This window comes from Cimex lectularius, unplaced genomic scaffold (assembly GCF_000648675.2).
Source record: "Cimex lectularius strain Harlan isolate CLEC.00 unplaced genomic scaffold, Clec_2.1 scaffold276, whole genome shotgun sequence".
Taxonomy (NCBI): Eukaryota; Metazoa; Arthropoda; class Insecta; order Hemiptera; family Cimicidae; genus Cimex; species Cimex lectularius.
In genome coordinates, this window is record NW_019392850.1 from 434,745 (window position 1) to 457,757 (window position 23,013).

Genomic DNA, 23,013 nt, shown 5'->3' on the forward strand with positions numbered 1-23,013 from the left:
GGAAGAGCCAAGGGCAGTAATATCAAAAGATCATATAAAAAAGCTGTTATTTACAAGGACCTGTCCGCGTGTTATTCTGATTCAGTTTGAACTAGGATTCGGTAAACATACCTGGAGCATAAACTAACAAAATTTAGCCAAGTTTCATCTCATTAGCCGACGCTTGATTGCTGCGTTTTCAATTTACCATTTCAAATACAATCTATAATTAAACATTTGTCGACGAGGCTTATTTGAAACTATCACGAAGACCGAATTTCTCAGTTTGTGCCAATTCACGCTCCATCTACTTAGTTTGGTAATTCAGCAATGTAAATTATTTGTTTGAAAAAGTATGACATCTAGACGATTCGTCGCCAAACAACGATTCAAATTAAGAAATAAAAATAAAACCGCAACTTTCCAATAAATTGAAATGGCTTATGTATAAAAGTGTTGTTAATTTTGGACAAATCGTAATTTCTCAGGAAAATACATCGTTTATGTAATTTTAGTAAATATTTATAACCGCGGTCCTCCCAGAAGGTGATCGCGCATAATATCGGTCTATTACCATAATGCGGAATGTTCCAGTTTTCACCAGGATTGTTTCCACCGACGAAGCGTCTTACACTAGACCAAGGTACATATACATAGGCTTAATTTCAACAGATAAATTAACAAATTAAGCATGGGTTATCGCTACTTCTGTGTTTTCAGGCTGGTTTCCGTTTTAAACGATCTTCAGTTGGACAAACATTATTTTACATAAGTCAGATTGCCGACAAACGGTTGTGCGGAATTCAGGTCCGTTAATGGTCGTCGTTCCTGACGAGAGTCAGCCACTGACCTTCTTTTCATCAAGGCTAAAATATCTACCGTGAACTTTTCTATACCTTTTTCCAGTCATGCACTCATTAGCTGCAGACATTAGGCGTTATAGCCGTCGTAAACAACTACAACGTGCCCGTTGTACACAAAGCGGGAAAAGTGCACGAAGCGAGAAAAAAGGAAAGTTTTGCACAAGATGGTTTAACACAAATGAGAAAACAAGGAAACGGTGCTACATATTTTTACATCTTCAAACTGGTTACGACTTAGACAGCAGAATTAAATTAAGTAGTCAAAATGACTTACTCGCACAAAAGTAACTATCAAAAATATTTAATTACCTACGTAACTGACGAATTGTTTGTAACCATCTTTGAATAATGATGAACGTAAGCCGCAGATATCCTATTAATTTTGCAATTTTTGAAGAGAATAGTAAAAACTTTTACAAACTTGACTTTAGACCATTTAAAGACTTGGCCATTACAGCAATCGTTTCATCTCCGGTCCGTCAGTTCTCGCTGACAATCTAAAACGAAATGGTACGGACCAGGATGAACGGGACGGGACGGTCAGACGTCGGACAATCTTTCCTCTTTGAGTTGAAACTTGTCTCACTCTGATAACGTTACAATCAACCGCAGCTCTACAATTTAGGTCAAAAGTTTTCCAAATGAAGATTGGAGAAAGGCAGGAGCGGGGAGAAGATATTAGCTAATCGTGGTTTTAAATTAATTTTACTCTTCACCGAAAAAAACAAGAAAGTTTCCTTTCTACCCGCGGAGAGTGAATGTCGCTTTTATTTCAGCTGTGATTTTAATCGGAACCCGTTTGGAACCATGAGATTTTTTGTCAATATCAACTTGGGAAGGTCAGCTCTTTTGAAAATATCAAGAGCTTTCGCAATGTCCGCCTGCGTAATCACCTCTGTAATAAATTCAGGCTTGTTTTTTAATATTATATATTTTTCGTAATATTTTAAACTGCGCATCCCTGGTATTAACTTACAGTACTACCACAAATAGCAAACCATATCCGAAACTGGGCCTATTTTTTAATTTTTTTTTAAAGGACGTAGATAAATCAATTATGCAAATTCTAAGTAGATATATATTAACACAAAGGGGACCGTGGTGGCCAAGCGGTTATGGTATCAAATTTGTATTTGCAACGCTTACGGACCTGAGTTCAAATCCCGGCAGACCGAAAAGTAGAGTAAAAAAAGTATTTTCAACATACATTTAGGTTTCCCACTGGGGTCGCAATGTCATTTAACATTGAGGTTATTTAGGGTGTGCATTTCCAACGTACAAATGGAGAAGTGAATCTATATAAATCAATCAATATTTTTAAAAAATTGTGACACCTGGAACCACAATTTTAAACTAACATCCGTCAGTTACGTTTGTATAAGCATACCCATATATGACATATACGCTGAAGATAAGATAATATTAACGATAAACAAGAATAATATATTCACATTCACAATTAAAAATTCAGACAAAAAAGGATAATTGTTAATTATCATTTTTTAAATCGTCATTAAGATTTCTGTGTGGTGATTAGTGACCGTTAATCGATAATTATTTAGAAATCGTGAGATGCGGTCTGGTGTGATGTAGGTTTCAGAAAAACATTTTCTTTATCGTGCCAACGTTTCGACCTTTATTGAAATCATCTTCAGGGCCTGGGATTTACAAACATTGTTTACATTTAACAAATACATTTTGGATGTGGAAAAGTGAATTTATACAATGCAGAATATATTTTTTCCTTCCCCACCCCTTCAAAATCCAACGTACATAAACATAAAACAGCAAAATCCCACTGGCACTCTCAACACGACACGCAAGAATGGCACAATTACACTGTAGACAAAACCTTGAGAAGAGTTTGTAGAGTGAGTAGAAATACTTTGATTGAATATAAAAAATATATTTTTTGCATTGTATAAATTCATTTTTCCACATCGTAATTGTATTTGTTAATTGGAAACAATGTTTGTAAATCCCAGGCCCTGAAGATGAACCTACATCACACCAGACCGCATCTCACGATTTCTAAATAATTAAGATTTCTATTGCTTTTATAATATTTTCGCCTCTGACAGATTTAATAACGCGGTTTTACGGCAGATTTATACATAAAAACACCAGATGAATGAATGTATATTTCACCTCGACGAATCTCATGCTTTTAAATTTATTGGCGTATAATTCTTGTTATGTTCAATTATCATACTATATGTATACAACTGTTCATATTACACTGTTTTTTCTTTGGGGCTATAGGTTGAATTTTTTGTTTAATTAATCAGAAACGATTAAAGGAATAATGTCAAATATATGGAGACATGCACAATAAAACGCTATATGTTTTAATTAAAGCACTAAAACGTTTTTTATAAATTAAACTAAAACGTCAATGGACGAAAAACCTGAATATGTTAATTGATCAGTATGAGCCATAAACAAAAATGACAAAATTTCCCTATGGATAAGAGTTAACGATCGGCTGGTAATCGAGGTGAACTAAAACAGAGGTGTAGGATTTTTTTTTTTTTTTTTTTTTTTTTTTTTTGACCCCAGGGGTTGAAATCTGATCCTCTGAGCAGTACCAGTGCTCAATCATTCTCTAAACAATACCCGGGTCACTAATAAATTAAATTAAATGAACGAATTATCCTCTGACAATTCACAACTTTTTTCATGGCCTTATGCATTACATATTAACCAAATAGTCCACTATTTTTCTTAACGTAAATGATTGTTTTTTTTCCGTCTTGTTATTTCGTACGTTAATATTAATTCAGATTTTCACAAGGACTTTCATTTTATTGTCTTTATTAACATATTAAAAACAAAAGACAAACATGTACATGAACTTTCATAACACTTCATAAATTTCTGTCGTTCATCTCTGTCGGTAACGAAAATTATTTAAAAAGTTAAGACATTAAATAAACACCCCGCAGTTAATTACAATATTATCGTTAAAAAAAACAATCACAATACTTGTCCTCTTATCAATTTAATATTCCTACGAACAAAAGAAACATGACTAATTATAGACTTTTATGTAATTATTCAAATTAGATACGAAGATTAGATAAATGCAATTAAATCGGATTAAGAAAGTGATCGTTGTTCATAGGTCGTGATTCCGTTTAGTTCACAGATTTTGACTTTTACAATACATGACTTATATATGGCAATTCGCCTATTATCTCGAGGATCTATTCTTCACTGATGATGGCGTAAAAACGTGGACCAGGATGCAGAATTCGAGGAAAAATCGTTATCACAAATTCCTCAAATTTTATTAAGGACGGATTGTATTAACAATTTTCCATTGTAAAATATTTAGAAAATTACAGGCATCACTAGATAAGTTTATGCATCTATGTAAAATTATACAGCCGTTTAAATAAACAGATTTTACAAAAACCACCCTTAAATAACTTTTTTTTTGTATCCTAACAGTGTGAAACTATTGGAATAGGGAACGGATCAGTTCGTTAAAAAAAGGAATGTTGAGGTCTTTGTGGATAGTGACGTGTAAAGGGCTTTGACGATTTGTCTCAGGCCTTTTGATTGGAAGTATAGCATGGCTTGGCAGAACCCCCTTAGTTCCACTCATTATGCCCAAAATGGTCGCAGTATAAGGTTCGCTTAGTTTTAACGGTAAATGCGGATTTCGGTCCTAGAAAACTTCGAAATTGTCCAAGTCTTATTCCATGTCAGACTGCTGTCTATCCACGTAAGTCGATATCTCTTTGCTGTTGACGTACAGCGGAAGCCAACACTTTTTTCTTCAATGTAAACTAACTAGATATTATATATAATGTATTTTGCATTGTATTCGTTTGTTAAAGAGTTTTAGTATATTAAGTTAGGTTATTTTTTTAACAACCTGGTGAAAATTCCTCTTAGGCAAAAGTATGCATTATCCAGTTTCATAGCAAATACTTAATAACTCAGTAATAACACTAATTATTTCACAAAAGTATTTAGGATAAATAGAACAGAGTTGTTAAAGTTTTGTCTTTCAAGGGGAAAATAGAACATTAGCTTCCAATTTTACAAGAATACACCAATTTTCTACCACTATGTTATTTGTATGCAAATAGTTTTGTGAAACGTTTTTAAGGGGGAAATAAAATAGACAAATGGAAAACTTTAAATTCTAAAATGAGCAACCCAAAGCAATTTATATTGTCTCAACTGAAACCGCACTAATGTTAAAAAGTTTATTGTACGAAGGCGCTAGATGTGAGCCTTAACTTCCGGTATGCTTCAAGAATGACTTCAATTTTAAGGAAAATGCAAAACAAATTAAACAATCACTCTTTTCAAGCATCTAAACTCTCAAAACGAATAATCAGTGAATCTATAAAAATGCATTAGGCCCATATTTCATTTAAATTAAAGATCAAATAATTCTCCAAGTCTATGTTTTATGTGTAACATGATGTGTGATGTTTTATGTTCAAAATTTAATTGAGCAGATAGCGAAGTTATTACATAGGTAGAAATACGATATTTCCTCTTAGTTTCCTATAGCAGCAAATGTAATTCATAATGTTGTTAATAAAATAATGATAGTTCTATTATTTAAGTTTTATTTTAAATATGATTTTATATACTAATGTATACATGCTGCGATAAAATGACTGAAGCTGGTAAAAAAAAGATTTTAACTATTTAAAAAAAAGGAACCTAAGTTAAACCTATGCGCTTTAAAGTAAATATGTTTTATCCGACTAAAAATTTAATAAACTAAAAAATTACGTTTCTAGTATTACGTCAAACTTACTTTTCAACACTTTAACAATTTATCACCAGGAATATAAACATCTGCTCATTTCTAATTCTTCAAATATAAAGAAGGAAAAAATTTATCATCACGAATATAATTCAAAATTTTTGTCATACCATAAACCTATAACCGTTCCCAATAATTCTAATTATCTATATTACAACGTTACTAATACAGTAAGCCGTGCCAATTACAGCATATAAATCTTATAACCAAGGCTCGAAATGTGTTAACAGTAGTGAAATTGTGTGAATCTTAATAAATAGAATGATATGTGAAAATGTAATGTTTTCAGTTGTAAATATTGACGATCGCCTTTCTAAGGATTAGCCGCCTAATAAGTTAAAAACAACACGCAACATTAGATTTTTTTAAATTTATGTCCATAAGATCAATCGCTCACTCCGAGAGATTTAAAAATATGCTCAATATGAAAAGAACTCTATTTTCTGGACCGAATGGGCCTGTTTTCATACTGCGCCCGACACTTTCAGTTGGTTTAACAAGGAAATAACAACAACAATACCCGTAAAGTATGTAATCCCATCGCGGTCCGAAGAGGTGATTTTTCTTTTTTCATTGAACCAAAAGTTTTTTTTATTTCGGTTTCGAAATAAATTAATCAAATGAATTTGGACAATTTAAGTATAGGGAATTTGGATTTTCCTCTTTTCACCCTCTTTTTTATCGTACAGTATTTTTAAACGTGAATTAGCATAATTTTGAGTTCATTTTGAAATCATAATAAAGTTAAAGTTGTCTCTACTTTATCACAATATTCAAATTTTTCATAGATGTTGTTATTTGATTTTTCGAATAGTGTACGAATTCGAAAAATCAAATAACAAGAAAAATTGTGTATGAAAAATTTGAATATTTTGATAAAGTAGAGATAACCTTAACTTCATTATTATTCAAAAATAAACTTCAACACAAAATTCACATTTAAAAATTTGAAGGCTTGACAAAGTTCATGGATTATCAGTTTTTGCTAGTTTTCGAAAGAAAAAAACTATGGAAATAGTTTATGCAAATTTGCAAAATAAACACACAAAAACTGATTTCTGTTTCACCTATTGAATTATGCGTTAATGGTATTGCTTTCGAAAGAAATTAAATTCTCAAAGAAAATTGTTGTACATTTTGACGATAACTAAATTCAACTTTCGTTATTATTCAAGGGTAAACATAACGTGATTCCCATTTAAAAATTAGAGGGTTTTGCATATATGTAATAACATCGCTGGCCGTGTTGGTAAATTTGTTTTACCCGCTGAATTGACAATTTCATCAAATTTGGGGAAATGAATGACGAGAATAAAAATTATATATGTAAATGTTGAAATTGTAAAATAAAATAGTAAACTTTTGTTATTATTCGAGGATAAACATGACTTAACCCTAGTTTACATTTAAAAAATGCACATTAAAAAAATGGTTCGCAAAAGTTTGGGCTTACGAATTATAAGATTTCCACAGTTTTTCGAGAAAAAAATCGTGCTGAAAATTGTTTATGCAAAATAAAGATGATTTACGGAAATAGACAAAAAAAGAGTAAACAGACAAAACGAAAAGGTGTCTACTTTCGTCATTATTCAAGAGTAAACGTGATGTTGATTTACATTTAAAAAGTTGAAGGTTTGCAACAGGTTTGACGAGCAAAAACACAGTTTTTTAAATATTCAAAGTTTTTTCTAAATATTCAATTTTCAATACAAAATTCAAAGAGTTCATGCAGAATAATATATAAGAAAATTATGTAATTGTGACATTGGTTTTATTTTGGTCCGATTCAAATGGTGAATGGCAACATGTCCTCTAAATGCATATATGTACGACTTTTTTAAAATTATTCAAACACATTTAACTAATAAAAACGAACATTTATGCGTTAAAATCTGTCCGAAATATATAACATTTTAAAAGCAAAGGGTCGAAGATTTTTACGGCTGAAAGTCGACATCCCCGAGGATGGGGAATTACCCTTCTTTTTTTAAGCGTTGGACTGACCTGACGGTGGTGCGGATTTGCGATGTGTATGAAGGCCGGGTGCGGATGATGCGGGAGCGGCGGAGGCGGGGGAAGGAGCTGATGGGGCGGCAAGGGGAGGGCGATGCCCCAGGGGAGAGCAAGCCAGGGTGCCGGATGCTGCATCATCCTAGGGTTTCAACGATATGGAGCTGATGCTGTTCCTGTTAACGATGCTGATGGGAAGGCGCGATCTATCTGAACGGTTGCCGGCCGAGAGCGACACTCCTCGTCCACTTCAAAGTCACCGCACAGACTGAACCGTACGAGCGCCGGCGCCCCTCCCCTCAACGGCCCCCTCCCGAATGCCACCCCCACATGGAGAAAGAAACCGAAACCGCCCCTGGCCCAGTCGGCCGACCGAATTCCAAAAACAACCCCCCAGACACACTTATCTACACCACGTGCTTATGAAGTCCGCTCCGATTATTTTTTCTTACATTTCTCCCGCGTGTAAAATGTTTTCTAAGCATCCTGCTCATCAAGACTGTCAGAAAAGATAAATCGAATGCGGAAAACGCTTTTTATTATTATTAATTATATATATAAATATTTATTTATATCTGTGTGTGTGTGTGTGTGTGTGTGTGTGGGCGCGCGCGCGCGCGCGCGTACGTGTGTGTACATTGACATGCAAAAAATACTACCCAATTAAATTTTTTCTCGATAAAAGAAAATGCTACCCTTAATTTGTCTCATTATTTTTATCAATAAATGTTTTAAATTGGGAACATCAATTAGAGTAAACACACTTAATCCTTAATCAAAACAAGGATAAAGAATTTTTCAATGTTTACTTTTTACGGAACTGAAAATGTTTATTCACTCTCACTTGAATTCTGAAGCAATAAACTGTTTAGTTTTCATCTTTGGTTTCTTAATTTCAATTTTTAAACTTAACAATGCTACTTAGTGTTGAGGATGTGGCACTTATTGATGATGAACGTTCCATCATTCCAGCGGCTATTCCCATCAAGTTCCCTATGAAACTCTGCGAGTCGCCGTCAGACTTTTCGAGAAACTGGGTCCTACCATAGAGTAGACAGAGACTGGACACCCTTGGGTAACAGAACCACAGGATGACCGTCAATTGTACACTTGGAAAGTTTAATTGGAGATCATTTATAAAAATTAAATAGATTACAGGACCCAATACACATCCTTCCGGAACACCCATGTTGATCTTTACAAAATCCGATTTTTGTTTTTTATATTTAACTGTCTGCACTCAGAATCAGAAAACATATAATTGCTAATTTGGTCATGACCATAATATTGCATAAGCCAGTTTGCACCAGTTTGCAAAAGCATTATTTCGAACAGATAATATACCACTAACATTATTTGTTTGTTTATTTCAATACTCAACGATCTTTGATCACGATTGTTACATATTCAAACCCATTAAAATGTTTATTAATTACTATAATTATAATTTAATAAATAACATTTCCATTTCTAATACACAAACTATCACATTTATTTTTGATTAACAATTTATTAGAAGCGACAATGGGTATAATTTTACAAGATAACACATATTAAAGGCGAATCAGTACCGAAATTTAAATTTACGTGGTAGTCTTTCCTTGGTAAAAAACAATTGGTAAGTTTGAACCTGGAGATTGGGACAAACCCAGCAGAATGTTTCTATTTATACTTTATTATTTGTGTGTTAAATCCTACATTTTTCTTTTACATAGGTAATATAAATGATTTATTTAAAAAAAGTAGATTTTTTTAGATATCAAGCCTTGAAGAGTACTCTCTCGGAAGTACATTCACTCGAAATCCTGTTTGATTTGTGTGGTAAGGCGACCTTGCGCGCAATGAATTATTGAATTATAAAAGGTTTCTTAATACAGGCCACGCAATTTTAGATCAGAAAGAAAGAGAAAGTTGCACTTTCGACGTTTAAACTGTTCAGATAATTTTAATCAGAATTTGAGATCATCAGAGTAACGAATACGAAGAAAAGCATTGATGAAAACATAAAATATTAAAACTGCTAAAGTTCTACTGCAAACTGAGCCGCGGCGTATTGAGCCTAAGGTCGTGGGTTCGAATGACACTTTCTTTTCATCTCAACCAAGACCTCATATTAAAAAGTATAATTAATTAAAAATATTTATTAATGTGTGGGGGTTTAGTGACCGTTACTTGAAGATTATTTGGCGGTCGTGAGATGCAGTCTGGTGTGACGTAGATTTTAGAAAAATATTTTCTTTATCAAATCAACGTTTCTATCTTTATTGAGATCATCTTCAGGGCTCAAAGTGTTTGTTTTCCGTGTAGATGTGTCATTCTTGTCTGTCGTGTTGAGAGTGCCCGTTGGTCAACACGACAGACAAGAATGATACATTCACACGGAAAACAAACACTTTGTGCCATGAAGATTATCTCAATAAAGACCGAAACGTTGGCACGGTCAAGAAAATGTTTTTTCTAAAATCTACGTCACACCAGACCGCATCTAACGACCTCCAAATAATCACTATTTGTTAATTTTACGTTATTTTATTTTTTAATAAATTCGAACATGCATTCCTGTTTCTAGATTCTTTTTATTGCAACTAACCCAGCGGAAATCCCGTTGTCCTCGATTTGCAAAAAGATTACAACCACGCGTACAATTAATAAAAACAGGCTAATTTATTCAAATAACTCTAATTATTCAACTCCTTTTTTAAATATATTTACTGAATTATGGCATTTGCTATATAAAATCAAGAAAATTCAACATAACTGGCGAAACAATTAATATGCTTGTCAATAGTCAGTGTCAATTGTTATACCGGTCAAAAGTAGACATATTGTACATGCAGCAGATTGACGTGATGCGTGCCACTAGTTACAACAGCGGCGCATCAAAATGGGCCGTGTGGCATGTTGAAAATACATAAATCCACTCTAAACACCAGCATAAACAATAATTTCGACTTGATGCAGAACAAGTTCCTTTTTTTACCACACTTTTAAAAGCGAAAATTGGTTCAAATTGCCGTTTATTCGCCACCGGTGCAATTTTGGACGAGCAACTCGGAACATCAAATGACATAGTTTTGAAATTACTTCAAGTAACGAAGTTCTCTTTTTTCCTGACTCCAAATCCGGCAATGATTTTTGTTTTTAAAATGTTTAAAAACAATAATTAATTTAAAAGTTTAATTTTTTTATATTAACTCAGTTTCAGCCATCTCTTCTCTAAGAGGTTGTGCAGTATTTTTTTTAATATGTTCACTCGGACAATGGAATTTTCCTATTGATATTCATTTTTAAACAATTTTATAGCGAATATTGTTGTTATGGCAAATACATTTAGATGTAATTAGAGATCAGTAAAGACCCTCTATACGGAGCGACTGCAAAATTCATTATTGTGGACTTTAATGTTCAATCAATGTATAAAAAGTATATATAAAAAAATATCACTCACACACCAATAATCTGATGAACTCGTTTGTAATCGAATCTTAGTACAAATAATTTTATCAGAGGACAATCAGTAATTTACTTTTTTTCGAACTGGAAACAGGTAAAATGATACTAAAAACTTTGAAATGTTAATGAATAAACAATTAAATATGTAAAAATTTTGGACTTATATATCACGCTAGTTCACAGAAGTCAGGATGCAATTTTATTACAAATTTTCTTCTTTTGTTATTGAATTCTGCAAAGAAAGACTAGAAAGAAATCATAGAACACATAACATATTTACACCTTTGTTAATTCAATTCGATATTATCGAGCGTAATAAGCAAATATTATCGTAGGCTACAAGCTGTTCCTACGGATTGATCCAAAGACCACTAATTGACACAGCAATAACGGTAAGCGTTAAAGAGGAGATGGAAAATTTACAACTTTATAATATATGTGTTTGGGAAGAGTGTTGGTCAAGGATGCGCGCGCGAGTGAGTGTTTCAACATTAGAAAACCAACCATAAACAAAAACTAATATAAAAAAAATGTAAATATGATAGCTTTGATTGATGAAAGCTTCTTCATTTCAGCCTTTTAAAGTAATAGCAGCACAGGTTTTGCAGCAATTTACTCCCCGAGTGAGATGGGTTTTCAGTTGAGCCAATTTTCATAGGCGAAATACTTTTGAGAGTTAATAATTTTTACTAGGAGAAGTATTGACTGATTAAAAATAGGTCATACGCGGTTGACTCACGGACACCTGCTTTCGGGCGAAAGCCTGCGACGGTGCCCTTTATGCAGAGAAAGGTTGTTCGATGGGTCCCACATAATAGAAGCTTGTCATGCCTTTCCTACATATAGAGAACATGTGGGCATCTTGGTAAAATTTTTAAATAAAATAATGAAGAAATGACAAAGTCAGTTACATGACAGTGGTGCTACTATGTTTTTATTCGTTTAAGGCATTGCTTATAGATGTAAACCAATAACTATTTAAAAATATCGGACCATCGTTTAACAAAATAGTTTAAACTGACACAATAGCACACCCAAGTCAAAGATGTAACCGTTGGATCGCGAAGTCATTGGGCATAAAACGAGTTTACAAGCCAAGTTCAAGTGGATGAGACAGGAGTATCTTTCGTCTGTAACCAACCGAGTATGCATATTCACGCCAATCCGTCTTTGCTCCGACTGTTAACCCTGCCCCAGGGGGCGGTTGAGAGGAGTCGAAAGTCGTTTTCTGCCTGTAATTGTCGCAAACGTTTTAAATTCCCGCTGCCAAGGATTTGATGTGGAGTGTGGGGAAGGTTTTTCACCTCCCCAGCAACCGAGCCGAGCCGTCTCATCATTGATATTAGCTCCGGTACATTTGAGTTGGAAACCGCTTGAATTCAAATTTCTCCCCTTTCGTGATTTAAAGGGGAGAAGAGGTATTCAGGGAAAAATCCGCTTTTTGGCTTAACGACATTGATTCTGCTGAAGTCTGACTAGCAAAGAATAACGGTTATTGTTTCGTCAGGAAGTGTAAAAAAGAGAAAAAGGATGACGATAATCTTCCTCAGTTCGGGGTTTAATGATTAACGTTCGACGGAGAATCCAGATTATAATAAAATTTGTTTTACGATTACGCCTCCAGCGTTCCAAATCCAAGGGGATTATCCTTCACGCCTACATAATTTATTCTACAAATAAACAAGTAAACGCAAAAAATAACTTTTGATAATAAGATTTATTTATATTACGGAAAATATGTCTACATGTTAATTTGATTATAACAATTTTGACAATAAATTATACCAGTCGAATACATCACCCCAGGACTGAGACAGACAGAAGTGTTCGTTAAAAAAAATTCGCTTACTACAGCCGTCCTTCATCCAAAGCCGAAGCACAATAATCCCAACTGATGGACTCAGTACAAAAGGCTTTTAAACCATCTCACTCACACACACATGCCTACATGCACGCGCACCACAAATTATAGCAGAGCAAATTTTTATTAAAGAATTAATTCGTAGCCAGCAAATAGTTCGTGTGTTTATTGGCGTCATTTTCCGCGGTTACAACCCTTACGATGGTAGGCACGACTCCCAGGATACCCATCAAACCACGCTTTGCCATTCATAAAATGAAGGATTTAGAGGCAAGGAAGTCGTCGTTCTATGGATGGTATAGTGTAAATGTCTACAAACTATCTGTGTAGCTGTCTGAGCTGTAGTTAGCCCTTGAGGAGGGTGCTGCCCAGCAACAGACCATCGGTTAATTACAAAAACTGCTGACTTTTTTTTAAAGAACAATTGGATTTCGTTGGTAGAAGGCTGGAAGGGATGGCTTTAAGGAGAGAATTATTATGCTGTGCAAATTTGCAAAACATTCGTTGATATGAATCGTTCTGGCAGGCTTTCACAGTAACGAGGTTGATACACTGAAACTCCTCCTTTTGCTTTGTTTATTATTGTATACTGTTCATCTGTATGGTAGACCCATCATCCTAACAACCCTTCACAAATGAATTATTGTATGCAATATTTCAGACTAAAGATGGGAACCCCTACAATTCGGAACAGAGAACGCAACAACCTACTCTCATGCCCAACTAGTCTTTACATCGGGTAACAAACCTACTCGCTCTCTGTAAGGGGCCCAGACCCAAAGTGTTGACGCGCTGAGAGACTTTTACAAGTCCGAACCCCTGCGGCGCGTTTGCTCCAAAATCAGGTGTCCGTGTGTCAATTAAGTATAGCCTATTTTCAAACTGGTGAGAACGATCCCTTCCTTTCATTGTTGTGTTGTTTATTATAATTTAATATAAAATAAAATTGATTTTATGACACACATGCGCGCACTATTTGTTGGTTAGTGGCAGACAAAATTTACATGTGGTTTCTTTTTTTCATAATACGGTAAAAACATTGTTAATATTTACTTTAGAAATTTCGGGAATTTACACCCGTCGTCAGCAATAATATTATTTATTATTATTATTATTATATTAATTACTACGTTAATTTAATTTTTTTGTATATTTTTTCTTTTCATCTCTCTCTCTTCTCTCAACTTATTTATGTATATTTGTAAACCGAAGACCCCTGGTAGACAGATCGGACGATCCATGTCCATAATGCTTTTGTTCTTTAATTTAATGTAATTTTTTTATATCATTATTATGTTTCTTTAATCGATTACCCATATTTTTTGTTTGACAGATATATAGTTTATTACGTTTTTATTTATCTTTCTAATATCCTTTATTGAGGGTATAAACTACTTATTTTATTTACAGGTTTGGAACGAAATTTCATGTAATCAACACCATACTTTATATTATCAACACCATATTTCATAAGTGTTATTTTTTCTGATATCCTGTTAAGATAAGTGAAGAGAATTTTTTAATAATATTTTGATTTTGTTTTTCCTTAATGTAATATTTGAGTTCTGACCAGGTTGAGTGATATTTTGAGAATTTTTAGTTTTTATATTATTTTTAATTTAATTTATGTTCTGCATATTTTTATACCATCATTTTTTATAATATTATTAGAATATCCATTTAATGTGAATATTTAAAAAATATTTAAGTATTTCTAATAATCTGTATGAGAAAGACTAAGAGCTCTATTTATTAGATTCTTCTGTTTGATTTTAAAAAAATTAATTAGAGAATGAGTTTAATAATCTACTCCAGCAGGTATCTTTAATGTGCCAACAAATGATTAGTTTTTTTAAATCTGATTTTGTGATATTCCTATCTAGATATTTTCTTCTACAAAGTAAAAATTCATAAACAAATTTAATTTAAATGTATTTTCAAAAAGCTAATTTAAAAGATACATAAATTTAAAAAAATCCAATATTTTTTAGCTTGATCCACTCTATACAATAGACGTAGACAAAGGATTAAGATAAAAAATAAATTTTAACAACAACCTCCAGAATCAAATAACAACAACAATATAATCAATATATGATAATATAGTTTTTTATAAACAAATCCAGTATTTTTAAATTTTGGCCAAAGTCTTACAATAATATTAAGACTGAAAAATTCCCTTAATGTAAAATAAAAATTATAAAAAATCTAAAACAAATTAAAATTATAATACAAAAATTCGTAAGATAAAAAATTGTAAAAATAGCCAAAAAAAAATCTAAATTTTAAAAAATCGTTTTAACAGAACTGCATTTAAAAAACAATAGGTAACCTTCTTCTACCTTGGCCATGGGACTTTCAGTAAGCAAATTTTCCTTCTTTTTCTTTTAACAAATACTTAAAAATTTTAAAAAAATGCATAAAAATAAACTTAAATTACAGATTAAAGGTTGTCATACCTTTTAAAATCCAATGAATACTAATACTATACAAGGTAAGCTTTTAATAAATTTATGTAAAATATGAATATTAATGTTATGCTTATGTATTTTTATAAATAATATAGATAGCTTGCTGATGGTGGGTGTAAATACCCCAAACTTCGAAAGTAAATGTAAATAAATAATGTTTTTACTTTACTATTTTAAAAATCACATGAAAATTTGGTCTACCATTAACCAACAAAAAAAATGTGTTTTTATTTTAATTTAAGGGTTCAAATGGCTGTTACGTTACACTAGACTTTTAAAGGAGCAAATTCCATGTGAGAAGAAGCGAAAAAGGGCAATTAAACGAGTTTGTAAGGTAACAGCGTTTTGTGCCAGCAACGCGTTAAAGGAGTAAATTATTGACCTCGCCAAAATGCGTAATGACCACTTCCCTCCAGTAGGAGAGGCGGGTAGTGCGTAACAAGAGCATCTTTCATAATAACCAGCCGCTCCTGGGGGATGTCCGTAAATTGTCGACACGCCCCAAAAAATATAAGGGCAATAACAATGGAATTAAGGAAGCCCCGGCCTTTTCAGAGGCGAAAAAATTGACAAGGGCAAAACGTGAGGGAGAGGCGGCCAATTTTGACGTCAAAGGCAGACGGATTTTGACAAGCCCGATTCAGTCGGTGGCCCGTGCCACTTTTAACTTAGTTGAGATATTAGGTGAACCGATGTGCCACACTGAGTCTCTGCAGAATGTTCTTCGCAATAAAGGCATTTCTGAAATTCCCACGGGACCGGTCAGCCGGACTGTCTCCTGCCAGAAACAATCCGTTCGGATAAATTAAGACACGTTTCGAATTGAAACTGCGGTAATTACAATTTCATGAACACAGTACATAAATTTTTGATATTCATTGTCTTTCGAACAAAATATAAAAACCAAATTAAATAAAATATTCAGGTGGAAAATCCACTTATTGTTAAACTAGTGTCAGTAGGGTTTCGAATGGCTTATTGATCAGATTTAATTGCTTTTCCTATGCTGTCAATGCGACGTCCTCCCTCTCGTTGTATTATTCAACAGACACAATTACAGGTATTACATTTCCAACGATATCCCATCCGAGGCACAAAGGTAGCCTACCAAAATACGTTTTGTTACACTGGCTTTCCTTCTTTGCTTTTGGCCACTTTCTAGTTTTCTACTTTCCAGCGGACATCGATGATACGCACAGAGCACACATATCTCACAATTTTTCACAGTAAAACATACCATTTACTGTCTATTCAATACTAATTCATTTATGGTTTTGTGGTCAATTGACCAAGTTACTTCTTTCAATTAATTATTCTTTGTATGTAAGGTTTTGGTTGAGATAAAAGTCAGTGTCACGAGCGGGATTCGAACCCACGACCTCCGGCTAAATACGCCGCTGCTCTACCACTTGAGCTATCATGACTTCGATCCTCTCGGACACCAACTCTCTGATGGTGAAGGTCTTGAAAATGGCAAAACGAGGGAAAATTCGAACAGTTGTAGGTTGAGATTGAGAGTTTAGTGTCCGAGAGGATAGAACTCACGATAGCTCAAGTGGTAGAGCAGCGCGTATTTAGCCGATGGTCGTGGGTTCGAATCCCGCTCGTGACACTACTTTTTTATTTCTATTCAAAATTCAAACGAAAGGACTGTCGTTAAGAAAAATCGTTTCAACGCCTATTTTGTGTGATTGTCACCACAATCACTACACAGACTGTGTAAGACATCACATTTATCATTTAGTTATAATTGAAAGATGGTTTCTTTTGAAATGCAAGTAAGTTCTCGACAAAACAAAGATTTGCTTCTGTTCCATTCACATTTTCATTGAGCCCCTTTATTATTAATTGTTATCATAATTATTGCTTATTCTTTATTGAATTAAAGTTGAATAATCATTAAATTTTTTCTAAGCCGGGAATAGGGTCAAATTTTCTTCAATCTAAATATGTCCAGAACAATTAGTTACTTTAAACAAATCTATTGCCAAAAAGGTCGCGACTTCAGTTTTTAAACCAAGGCTAATCCCTTAGGTTAGACGTTCATCTTTATAAACGAAAGAACAGACATTTCAAAATGCAACATTTGGACACCGGCCAAAACTGGATGACTTGACTCGACGAGTGATGCGCTGCTTCACGAGTGAAGCCGGTCAAAAATAAATTCACCAATCGGAGTAGGAAAAATTAAACATGCAACTTCATACATAAAGAGTAAAATGAGAGAAAAATGTTTAAAATAAAAGAAATAGTGTGGAAGAATAGCTAATGGAAAAACAAACGAAAGGTGGTAATGCCTAGCTCGTCCACATCAAAAGGGGCCATGTGGTACGTCTGTACTGTTATAAACTGAATCGTCATTTGGCCTGTTGCAATCCTTGACATAACAATCTCAAGAATCTTAAGTAGAGAAAAAAACTCTGGGACATTTTGTGTAAAAAGTGAAAGCAAGTAGAATTTTTCAAAGCTGTAAGTTAGCCGATTTATAAGAGAACCGACGATATTTCTAAAATCGAATGTTGAGATACGGAACGTTTAAAGCTAGGGTAGACAAAACCTAATGACAAGTTCTTCACGATTTTGAAGCCTTTCTCTAACATAAAAAGATTTAACTTGATGTTTCAGACGTCAAATTAAAACTTAAGATTTCTAGTCACTGCGAATATTATAGAGTTCAGTCTATCCCCCGGTGGATCAATTTAAAGAAATTGTAAGCTATGAACTGTCTATTCATCTTAAGTCTGCTAAATATTATAAAGATAAAAACACAAATAAAACGTCAAAAACATTAGTTTCTTTGTCGATTTTAAATCCACTTTCAATTCTCCCCAAAGGCAAGAGTTGCTTTATAAATTGTTCAGTCTGGGTACATCAACGAAATGATTAGAGTAATTATAGAGTACTATGCGCACACAGTTTCATCAGTGTGAACATAGTAAGGTACTAACCACCTTTACAACTAACATATAGTTTAAGACAAGGTTGTCTACTGTCCCCTCTATTGTTCTCTTTGTTCATTGACCATCTTCATGACTTTCTGGAAGAAGTAATTTATATCGGTGATTCAAATATACGTATCCTGTTAAACGCATATGACATAGTCATGCTGACAAGTGACACAACAAATGTTTCAGGATGATCCATAGATTAGATAAGTAGTGTGATTTAATCTTCATGTAAACTAAAAGGAAGGAAGCTGGCACGACATTAAAAATGGTGGTATGTTGGAGAAAGGGTTGAAATCGTGAACAATTACCTAGGCCTAACACTAACACCCCAAAACTCATTCGCAAAGCAATTTGGGGGAAAGAAAACGGCGTGTAAATTCTCCATGATTTTTTCGTGGAACACAATACTATAAAAAATAAAATTTACCAGAAACATCTAAAATACTGCTGTTAGATTCCATTTTCAGAGCAATGATGTGATATGTTGCAGGTGAGTCATAGGTTTTGTGAAGATGTTAAAAACGGAAGTATCTTAGGGCACATCCTCTACACGGTATAAACCGCAGGATTACTCTTCCAGAAACGATCCTTACTACCTATGCGGATGAAACCGCCATCGTTTGCTTCCTTAAATCCCTGTAATTTCAACCAGAAACGTGCACAGCCATGACAAATCTCTTGAGCAGTGGTTCAACCGGTGGAAGATGACACTATTCATACTAAAATGTGAACATGTCACTTTCACCATTTGGAGAATCCCTCTACCCTAATGTAGCTATCTAACTAACGAGTTACATGCAACGCTCACACACGACTCAAAATGCAAGAGCTAAACAGACGATTCAAAATTCTTCAACGATTGCTGGATAAACGATCAAACTGACTTTACAAAATAAACGACTTATTTATATAAAGAGACCCATTTGAGCATACGGCATAGAACTTTGGGGTTGAATAAAACGTTCCAACCTCCAACATATCCAACCTGTACAATCAAAAATCCTTCGAACGAATCAATGCTCCTGTCTAGGTATCTAATCTTACCATTCACAATGACCTTAATATCCAATATGTCCTTAAAGTGGTGAAAACCCGCTACAGAAAGTTTCACATACAAACCCTCATGTCAGAAAACTTTCATCCAGCACCCTTCCAAATAATCCTCTCCGACGGTAGAATCGCCAACGGCATCTCGACCTCTTAAGTGGTAGTGAATAACAGTGAAAGTGAATAATGCTAATATAAAGCAGTGATAACTAATGAGTTATTCTTTTTTTCTATTTTATGTATATGTTCGCGTTAATTTTGTTTTGTTTTACGCTGTAAAATGCTATCAAATTTACTTAAGCGCAACAATTGACGCAGGTCTGAATGAATAAAGAAGATTCAAAAAAAATAAAATTCACAACTACAAATTGTTGAAAAAATTGTGTTGCCAAGAAAGGTGGTCACATCAGGTCAAGTGGTCAGGCTGACGGTCGCTGTCCATCCCTTAATGTGTTTAGTTATATTTTTGTTACTTTTTCTTTTTTGTAAAAAATTTAATAAACACCTTTATCTATCGACCTATCTAGCTGTCTGTGTTTTATGAAAGTCATCAACTTTCTCCAGTATATATCTAAAGTGGTAGTATTTGCTTGTAAAGCGTTCATATAATGTTTACATTTTCTCAATCTCTTATAAAACTGGTGTTTTTCCATTCCGAAGAATATAAATTAAATTTACGTATTGGCCAGGCGTTAAACATGAAGTGTGGGCCAACATGCTTCAGGTGGCATGCGATATACGCTATCATTTTAAAACGCCTTCGGCCTCTATCGAATGCCAGGGGATGCTCCAGGAGAAGAGAAGAGATCTCTAGAAAGGGGTTTTCTAACAATACCTAACCCGATTTATCCCGGCCTTTCACCTAAATTGTATAGCGTCTTCCACGCCAACTTGAATACAAAATCCACCCGACAATAAAGGATTATGTTACCATTTTTCCCTTACAACCTTCACTCGTATCACTGTTCAAATTGGAAATATATACAATCACTGTCATGAATTGTTATTTCGACCCCAAAAGGATGGCGTTTCTCGTGTCAAAATAGCACTAGTTTTGTAGTTAAACCTGTCTAATGTTTTACGCAATTTTCACTCGAGTTGAGTCGAAGGAGTTATGTGCCGTTAAGGTCTTGAATGCTTCTGGCCCAGGGGATTTTGAGATTTTGTTCGGCCCTTTTAGCCGATAGCCGGGGAAAGGTGGAGTTTCATGTTAACTCCTGAGAGCGTTATTTCCGCTAAGTACAAGTAAAGGCTATCCGACGTCCTATTCGTTTCCTGAATCTCCTTTCTGTCCCGTCCTGACTCTTTTCAAGCGCTTGTTTTGCCGATGTGGGCTTCGTTCCGCTTGCTGAGCATAGATATGTTCATCTAATACGCAAACTAACAAATTACAACAGTAATATTTTATGCTAGTAGATGCTATTACTGCTATAACAAATATTATTCAACAATATTATATTCTATTTTATAAGCATAATGTTTAGAATCTATGTGTTAGTGATGAGATAGTCCGGGGTGACCGACTTAACGAATAAATGAGCGATTGATTGGTTTGCGTGGGACTGAGTAAGTGAGATTAAGTGGTAATGAGTTAGTGAATGAATGAATGAGATTGTGAATGAATGAATTAGTAAGAATGAATGAGTGAATGTAATAATGACCGAATGAGTGTATTATTTGCTTATTAAGTGAGATTGACTGAATGTCTGAGCTAGTGAGTGTAAGGTATATGCGTGTGTAAGTAATATCAATCCGAAATATAGATCAATAACTGTAAGTTAAGAAGGAAACTTTTATTTGTGCTCTGAGGTTTGACTTACTAACTCCAGAAAAACACATTATCAACTTGCGAGATCTCATTAAAACCGTCCGACGAGTAACTAAATCAAAAAATAAAAGAAGGAAGGCCTTTAAAATTAGTTCAGTCTAAAAAGAAACACGTTCTTACCTCGGGCAGTTGGATTTTTTTGCCGGACTATAATCAAGCTATATTTAAATTTTACGGTTGGGAATTCATTGTAAAAATAGTATTCGCAGATTTTCTGTTCTGTTGTAGATCTTTATTCGATTATTGAGTAAATATATAAAAAGGAAAGTAATTCTTGTCATACACGAGGGCTTAACATTCAACTACCGTTGATTGCCGCGGACCAGGGGTCAGAACCACTTTACAATACCTTTTTCAAATTATTCTTAAAATAGACCAAGAGCAAAACCAGTATTGGTTCCACTAGCTTCGTAAATACGACTGCTGTCAAAATGCATATGAAGAAAAACAAATCAAGTTCAGTTGATAAAGGGACAAATTGTTCTTTTATTGTTTATTGGCGAGTAGCTGAAACATTTACAGCAGGTTAATCGTCCCTCACCTTCCTGATCCGCCTACGCTGCATCTCGATCTGCCGTAGAACGCGAAATTCAGAGGTCTAACCATTTCCCTTCAAGGGCTATCGTTTCTCCTAATCTTTACATTATCTGCATATCCTGTCTTCATTGACATCTAACTCTTTATCCATTAAGTTGCCTTTTCTCCCTTCCTCGTCCTTTTAATATGACTTTTATTCGGGTGATGTTAATTTCGAGTAGAAAGAGCGAGGTCGTAATTGTCAACTCGCAGGTTGAAGGTTTTTCTCTACAAAAGTCATTTCGTGCTGTTTGTCTGTTCGACCAGCACTATTTCAACTAGAAGGTTATGTGAATCCTTGGGGTGCCAGTGTACTTGAAAAAATTATCATTTATAATTTATCGAGTTCCAATGTAGGGCTGTAGGATTCGAACGTTGATCCTTTACCTTGTAGTGGCGCCCCATATTAATGGTTGATGCTATTTTGCTCTGTACCAGAGTATGGAGAAAACTTCTCATTTCCTCCCGGGTTATATGCACTCGTTTGCAATTTATTTACGCGAAATAATATGTCAAATCTCCTTTATTAAAATAGGTAAAATGCGTGCCTTGATCGGATCTGTACTGAGTGATATAGCCTCCGCAAATCCATCGGAAGGGTGGTTTGAGACGGTTTGTAGGGTATTTTTTTTATATGCCGAATTGTTGTTTATAGCAAGTTTCAGCCGCTATTAGATCTAGCAAATATATATTGTTTTTTCTTTCTCTTGCGAATTTTACGTTTTTATGTAATAATTTCCGGTCAGTATCAATGTTGACGTGCATTATAGTCGGTTTGTCATTTAACGAATATGTGTGCGAAGCAGTAGCCATAATTTCAGGGAATGTATAAATTTGTAAATTTACTTATAGGGGTTTAGTTGTATTTGGGTTAAGAAGTCATAGTGAATCTTTCAATGTGTACATTTGTTCTTTGAAGTTAGCATTTTGGATATGAATTACAGTGAATTATTATATATATAATACAATCCTTAATTAAATTAATTCCAACGAAATTAAATTCTCGTCAAGATGATTGTCAAACTATAAAAACGTTCCGTAAAATGAGAATCGACCTTGACTCTGCCACGACGGTCCTCTAAATCTCTCTATTACTGAATGTTACCTGATTGATGCTAACTATGCTCGCCTTCCAATTTTAACACAGTAATAATATCTTCATACCATAAAATTGATAATATA

The 23,013-nt window shown here is 34.2% G+C and overlaps 1 protein-coding gene across 7 annotated transcripts in view; it reads right to left on the reverse strand.

Moving 5' to 3' along the window:
• Positions 1–23,013, reverse strand: part of LOC106673148 — a 472,569-nt gene that overhangs the window by 410,655 nt on the left and 38,901 nt on the right. The window contains exon 1 of one of the 7 annotated variants that reach the window (XM_014405155.2): positions 7,642–7,940. The exons of the other annotated variants lie outside the window; for them this stretch is intronic. Coding sequence (XP_014260641.1) covers positions 7,642–7,788 — 147 coding nt within the window. The 5' untranslated portion in view covers positions 7,789–7,940. Of the gene's footprint in view, positions 1–7,641; positions 7,941–23,013 lie in introns of those variants that run through there. 7 annotated transcript variants of the gene reach the window in all.